At 47.6% G+C, this 7743-nt stretch overlaps 1 protein-coding gene across 1 annotated transcript in view; it reads left to right on the top strand.

The window, feature by feature from the left end:
- The first annotated feature begins 356 nt into the window (after window positions 1-356).
- Rxrg (retinoid X receptor gamma) overlaps window positions 357-7743 on the top strand; it is a 42422-nt gene continuing 35035 nt past the window's right edge. The window contains exon 1 of the mRNA XM_021197496.2: window positions 357-839. Coding sequence (XP_021053155.1) covers window positions 791-839 — 49 coding nt within the window. The 5' untranslated portion in view covers window positions 357-790. The remainder of the gene's footprint in view (window positions 840-7743) is intronic.

A 7743-nucleotide genomic window follows, 5' to 3' on the forward strand; every position in this document is an offset into this window, starting at 1 on the left:
AGTCCAAATCTAAAGACTGCTCTATTTTAGTTTTTCGTATTTGGGCATCTAGTCTCATGCTTTTCTAATTTTGCGCCTTATGAAAGGGCTCTGTTCTCTCTTGGCCCCCAGCCCCCGCCCCCTTTCACAGATCAAATAACAAGTGCACTGGACAGAGAGGAGCCAGAGTGAGAAAATGCATTTTAATAAAACCCCATTGATTTTTTTTTTTGTGGGTGCGAGTCAAGGAAAAGGCACCTAAAGAGTCTTTATCGCCTGCCATCTCCCCCCCTTTTCTCCTGACCCACTAGGGCAGTCAGTCACACATCGATTGGTTCCCAGCTAATAGATTGTGCCACCCGGTAGGGACCTCTGGGGACTAGCGGGGAACTGGAGGAGTCGCTCACAGCAGCCCAACCCAGAGTTAATCAAACTAGCAACAGGATCTCAGGCGCAGTGGCGGCGCGGCGGCGGTGACGGCGGCAGCAGTAGCAACAGCAGCAGCGACGGCGGCGGCGGCGGCAAGAGGCAAGGAGAGGTAGCAACGGCGGCAGCATTATGCGTGATTACTGACAGGCACCAGCTGCTGCCGCCGCCACAGCCTCTCAACACTATGTGGACTCTCGGATCTAGAGGCAGATTCCTGACTAATCCCAGAGGGCTGGCCCAGCCTGCGCTCTCCCGGCTGCTAGCAAGCGATGGCCACTCTTGTTAGCCCAAGTTGACGGAAGCCCGGTTGTGCCTGGGAGCCGAGAGAGAGAGAGGCTGTACTCTACAGAAGCGCAGCAGAGGAATGAACTGAGCAGCCAACATGTATGGAAATTATTCCCACTTCATGAAGTTTCCCACCGGCTTTGGTGGTAAGGACTTCACTTGCGCTTCACCGTGTGGAGTGTGAACCTGTCGGGGGTGGGGGGGGGAGAGGCCGGGGAGGAAACGGGATAATGTAGCTTGGAATCGGAAGGCCAGCGTGTATGTTCATATGCATGTGCAGTGGGGACACAGCGCGTTTCGTGGGTGCTTGTCCATGCAGAAGACAGAATGGTCCCAAGGTGAAGGCATGTTTGCATATCAGAAGAAGGTCCTGGGATATTTATGCGAGTCTCATCCAGCGTGTTGGAGAGGGTTTGAAACAAAGCTTTGCTACAACCCCACATGTCTGTGTGGGTGTGAAAAGTGAGAGTGAGGGAAATTGCTAAGATGTACCTATTATTTAATTTAATTTGTAATGAGGGGGGAAAAGTGATGTAAAAGGTTTTGCTTGGGCAAAAAAGTCCCGGAAATACTTTACAACAAGGGCAAGGTTGTTTTTACTTAAAAGCCCGTTTCTTTACAGTTGGATTTTCAGAAGGGAAACGTAGCCCTTTAATTTGCCACACTGTTTCCTCCCTGCTTTCTTCCCTTTTGATTTGCTAATAACCTCTTCTCTCCTCCCCTGCTGCTGCCCCCAATTCCACAGCAAGGGTTGCTGTCTTCATTTCCGCCCTGGGGGTCGAGATCTAGGGCTGGGGGTAGGGAAGGCCAAGCTCTGAGAACCTGCAAACTGTGGCTCCTCGTAGCCCAGCCAGGCAGGGGAGTCCCTCACTTCCCGCAGAAGCTTCAGGAGGCTGAGTTCACTGGCTGCCTTCATGCCTGGGGCACATCTGTCCTTAAGGACCCCTCCTCCCTTCAGGGACAGGAGTAGCCCAGACACCCAGCCACGTGTAAATGCAACCAGCAGCCAAACCAACTGACTTCTCATGTGTCTAGAGGTGGCATGGAGTTCATGTTCTTGGGAACCGAAGTCAGAGACCGTGCTCTATGGATCCTGGCAGACGGGATAAAGCAGATAGATTTGCAAGATCTTAAGAACTGAAGTCCCTGCTCTGTTGACCTCCTCTGTGAACAGGCAGCCAGTTTATCCAAAGGCCTGGGAGGAAAGTTTGCCTTCTTTACTGGACTGAGTCCTCACACACTGAGTGACACACCGCTGTCCCTTATTTGTTGGCTTTGGGTGAGGGGGGGTATCCCATTCCTTAGGGGTGCATCCAGTGACTCTTTGAGCCAAACAGGGGCTGGCCACCTGGAGACTGACTATGAATGACACACTACCCTTTGCACTGGGGTAATCTCGTTAAGTACACACAGTCATGCTGTACTGTGCACAGTGGAAGAAGCATTAGAAGATTGCTGATTGGTCCCAGGGGCAAGGGGACATGGGAATTAGCACAGGGTAAAGCTCAAGTTATTTGGACTAATTTGATGGCGGAGAGTGGTGGCCAATAATGTGGCCTGGCATGCGGCCTCCGGGATGATGTCCTGGCTCTTCTCCCCTCCCATCTCAGGCCTCTTCAGGGCTGAGAACAGTTTTTCTCCTTATTCGTGAGCTTGGTTGTTTGCGGCTCATGTTTATCTCCTGCTAGATCCTTGAGACCCTCAAGGTCTGTGAAATGATAGCTTCAAAACAGAAGGGAGAGGGACTAGTCTAGAATTCCTTAGCGAGGGTCAAGGATGAGGCCTCATTTGTGTAGACCCCAAGCTGAGGCCTAAAGGAAGACAGAGATTCAACAAGGCGGTAAAGGGTAGAGTTGCCAATTATTGTCAGAAATGCCCCCATGCTCTCATTTAAAGCAGAATTGCTTTCACTTGATGTAGCATGCACACACAGACATACACACACACAGAGACAGAGACAGAGGCATTGAGAGACAGAGAAAAAGAGACTGCTGTTTTTGGTCCTTAGTTTTGTTTTTTTTTTTAATCATTTATCTTTGTGATCTCAGGTAAGCTACCGAACCTCTCTAGGCCTACACATCTTCAGTCTCTAAAGTGGACTTTGTTATTTCATTCTTAGAGTTTTGTTTTGAGAATTAAATGAGATAGCCAGTCCATGAAGAAAAAAGCAGTACCTGTACACTTGGTACCAAATACAAATGAATATTTCCATTCCTCTCATTTTGCTCAGAAGCCAACATGCAAATTAACTTAAATACCAGATATTGCTGTAGAATAATGTATTGGGGATCTGGAAAAATGTACAACTGAATCTGCAAAAAACCCACACGTTTTGCTGGCTTCAGTTGCCATAATTGTGGAGGCTCCAGTCTTTAGTGTCATTGGGTTTCAGATCTGGCATAACACGAGAAAGGGATGTTTAAATGCTTGCTTCTAATGGTGCTTTTCGTTGTCATGCCTAGGAAAGGAATGGCTTGTTTTGCTTGGTTCTGTTCATGTTTTCCATTTTGTTTGCATGAGCCAGTTAAGAGGAGGCCTACACTCAAAGCCAAAGGCTTGCCCCTTCCGTAAAGAACTCACAGTGCGGGAGGTGGATCCCGATGAAGGCTTGGGAAACCTGGGGATACCACATGCGCCATAATGCCTCTGCCTTCATAACTACACTGGCGGGTAACTCCTGCCCTTTCACACATTAGCAAATGGACCTGCAGAAGGTTCTGGGGTTCTGTAAGAATGTCTAGGGCAGCAATGTCACTGTTGGGAAGTAACATTCATGTCTGGACCGTGTTTATGGTGTGCCTACAAAGAGGCTGAGGGCCAGTGATCACAGGGATCTGCAAAGTCACTGAGTTTGGACTCTGCTCTGTATGCTAGAAGAACTGTTTTCTCCTTCTTGCCTAAGTTTTGGGTCGCCAGTTGTACAGAAAACAAACAAACAAACAAACAAAACTTGTTTCCCCAGGATGCGTCCCCTTGCAAGATCTGAGATAAAACTTTGTGATTCCCCATCCAATTGTGCACTAATCCCAGGGTAAAGAAGCTAAGGGTCAGAGATGACAAGCACCTACAACCCAGGGACCAGCCATCAGTGCTCTGCTGGGGCCAACCCAGCAGCAAGCAGGCTGGCTGACACCGCTTGCGTTACTAACTTCCTTTAGAGAAGAGTAGCCGAGGGCTTTGGGAGGTAAAGCCAGAAAAATGGCACAGCTGGCCCTTAAAGCTAGATAGTCCGGCTGCAGGTCTGTGCTGTGCAGAGCTGCCTCTCGCAGCTTTTAAAGTGGACACACTTAACTTGCAAGGATAGGGGCAGCCGTCCACCTCACTCCAGCCTGGACAACCTGGCTGATCACTGACTGCAGAATAGCTTAGGAGCAACAGGGACCTGATGGCTTCTTGGGGCCCTCCTGATTTGTCAAGAGTCCTGTCCACCTGACCTGGCTCTTGGTGTAGAAACTGCCCCCTTTCAATTTGAGAACAGCTACAGAGGAGAGCGGAGCTGGCAGTGTTTGTGTATGTATGCATACACACACGTGCATATTTTCCAGAACACATTCCCCCTCCCCCTGCAGATGTGTGGGTGGTTAATTGAAAGCTACCATGGGTGTAAGTGGTTAAGGTTTGTGTAGGATGGAATGACTGTTTATGAGATGTAGGAAGGCGCACATTTAGGATAACTATTTTCTGAAGCATTTACAAGATTACAAAGAGATAGACAGATCAATAGAAACCAAGAGGAGAAATCTTTCACTTTCCCCGTGGTATCATATTGGAGCCTGAGGAGACCCAGGCTTTAGCCCTGAGTGTCTGATGTTGGGGCTACTGAGGGAAGCTGCTGCTCTCCTTTCTGGTAGGAAAGTGGATGACACAGATTCAGAAAACGGAAGGCATTTAGTTTTTAGAATTCCTGGGGTTGGATGGCTTTCGTAAGATGAACCCAACCTTAGGTCAGTCATCCTCACAAAAGGGAGACAGCAGTGCCATTTACCAGGTACCTACCATGTACCAAGCACTCTCTGGGGCCACAACATGCATATGCTAGTTTGTACTCCCCGGGATCCTTGGAGATAAGACACTGTCACCAACTCTCACACTTTGCAGACGGGAAAGCCGAACCCTTAAGGACGTGGGCAAACTATCCCAGGTCATCTCGTTGGTAAGGAGCAGAGTCCAGGTGAGATGCAAGTCTAAGTGATTTAGGCCAGAGCTGCTAAACTTGATCTTACACTGTGGCCACACCCAGGGAGGGGTGGTGGTGGAGTAGGAGGTAGAAAGGAGTTCCAGATCCTCCTGGAATGGGGAGTTATCTATAAGAACAACTTACTTATTTTTTCCTGTATTATTTACAACTTGATTGTGGTTCAGAGCTCTTTCTTCTTTTCTTTCTTTCTTTCTTTCTTTCTTTCTTTCTTTCTTTCTTTCTTTCTTTCTTTCTTTTCTTTTCTTTTCTTTTCTTTCTTTGTTTCTTTCTTTCTTCCTTAAATCATTGTAGCAAAAGAATAAAATATCTTAGAAGAGAGACAGTGAACTAAACAGAGGTTTAGTTTTCCTCCTTTATGTGGATCACATTTTATTTTATTTTAACATGTGCTGTTTTTTTTTTTTTTTTTTTTCCGTTTTGGGGCAGGGGTTGGCCAGACAGTAAGCAGTATCCATTTTTACAGGCCATACTGCATCTGTGAGAGGTTCTTACATCAACCCTTATAGTGAGAAGCAGCTATAGATATGGCCGTGCTCCAGCAAGGCTGCTGGGCCCTAGGGGAATCTCTCTAGAGAAGTTTTATTTCCATTTCAGATTGCCTTTCCAGAGAGTCGTGATTTCCAACACCCCGGTTGTAAAACACTGTTCTTCTGCTTCCTCTGTCACAGAGCAGAGTTCTCAGACAAAAGCATCCCATAGGTCACCTGCCCCTGATCATCCAGTGACGACTCTTAAGAAAGCACACACGGCTTGGCCTGGATGTGGGGATGTATGCTATCTTCACATTCACTTTCACCGTTCCCTTGGAGCAACCTGAGTGGGGAGAAAGAAGAGCAGGGCAGGCAGAGCTAAGCCACAGCGTCCTCCCCACCCCGCTAAACACTTTGAGTGGATAAGCACTGACCTACAGTTGTAACGATTCAATTTTTTTTTTTTTTGAGCATGGAAAACTATAAATATGCAATAGAAGGTTTGTTTCTCCTTTCCACTCACCATTTGGAGACTGGCATTAAATCTGGTTGGAATTCTGTGTGTACATTGTTTCCTTACAATAGGGATGTCTGCCCTTAAAGGATCAGACTGTCCACCGGGACATGCTGAAGTAGGCATGACCTGGACTTGGCTCCTGCTTCCAGAGGACTACAAGTTAGCACACCATTCCAGGGCAGGGGCTCAAGAGGCTGACATGATTAGGGACTTCCCACCCCTGTCTTCCAAAGCCCTTGTCAGTAGGGCAGGGACCTTGCTAAGTCCTGACCCCTGTTTTCTCACGTTTGAATTAAAGCCCCTAGAGCCCCTGTTCCTGTTGTCAGCTGCTATGCCTAGAAGAGGGCAGGGGTGGGGCACAGTAAGGATTTCTGGGTTAAAGGTCACGTCAAGCTCCTGTTAGGATTTCAGAATTAATATTTGAATTCTAAAACTGGAGAAACCTGTAATCTTTAAATCAAAGGAGCATTTACAAGAAGTTAGAGAACCATCAGGGAGAGTGCTCAATAAATATTTTAGGCTGTTTGCTTGAATTTCATTTTTGGGACTCATCATCTTCATCTTTCTTTGCCATTTTACTAGTCAGCAGTGGGAAGGGGAAGGAGCCTCGTGGAGGACTCGGGGTTTAGAGCACCCGTGTTTTCACAGGCCCAACAATGAGTGGGGCAAAGCAGAGGTCAGAAAGCCTGGAAGTAGTATCTGGCACTGATGGCCTGTCCATCCATCCATCCATCCATCCATCCATCCATCCATCCATCCATTCGCCCATCCATCTACTCATCCATCCACCCATCATCCATCCATCTATCTATCCATCCATCCATCCACCCATCATGCATCTACCCATCCATTCACCCATCATCCATTCATCCATCCATCCATCCATCCATCCATCCACTCATTTATCATAACATCTAAAGACCTGCTGTGTGGAGGACACGGGAGCAGGGGACCAGTCCCCTGCTTGGCCTGCTGGAGTATACACACAGTCCCCAAAGTCTTGAAAACATTTGAGGCTCCATTATTTCTGGAAGCATACCTCAGGCTGAGTTTAAGTGTCATGGCCTGAAAGATACAGGTATTTAGAACCTAACCACAGATGAAGCTGGGGGCAACGTTGTATAGGAACGCAGTTTACAGTAATGTAAGGTGACAACGGTCTTTGAAAAAGTCTATCCTTATTCAGAGGCTGGGAGACCTTGAACAAGAAGCCCAGAGAGATGGAGGCCATGGGTTGTAGAGCTGTGGTGGGTAGGATTAATGTTCAGCAACATCAGCAGTTGAAAAGTTATTTCTTGGTACCCTGAGTGCCTGCCTCAAACTCCCATCGGCACGTGGCTAGAAGGGCTCATGGTACCCATGCTGGCAGATTATGGGCCTTGCTTGTGGGGTAGACAGGTTTTTGTCAGGGAGATCTCCTGGTACATCTCATTTGTTAGAGGGCAAAGTCATACCCATCTGGACCAGCCTGGCCTAAATTGGCCCTGGGCAGGAAAGTAATGTGCCAGCAAAACTTTTGAAAGACTGTGGAACAGACCCAGTTAGACCCCGGTTTTAAGCTATTCACAGTCCTGACTGCAGTAGTTCATAGCAAGCCCTCTTCAATGGGCTGCATAGTCATCAGCAACTGATCTGCCTAGTGGGGCTAAGCCTTACCTTACAAACCACCCAGTACCAAACTGTAGTGGGAACAAAGCAGACAGTGACCTCAAAGGGAATGGTTCTATCGAAAAGGTTTGTCTTGGAGCCTGGCACATACATAGCACTCAAAAAAAAAAAAAAAAAAAAAGGTTTTGCAAAAGCCAGCAGTTGCTATGGAAATAGCAGCATAGAATCCTGAAGAATGTCATGACTATTACAATATG

This window comes from Mus pahari, chromosome 5 (assembly GCF_900095145.1).
Source record: "Mus pahari chromosome 5, PAHARI_EIJ_v1.1, whole genome shotgun sequence".
In the NCBI taxonomy this organism is placed as follows: Eukaryota; Metazoa; Chordata; class Mammalia; order Rodentia; family Muridae; genus Mus; species Mus pahari.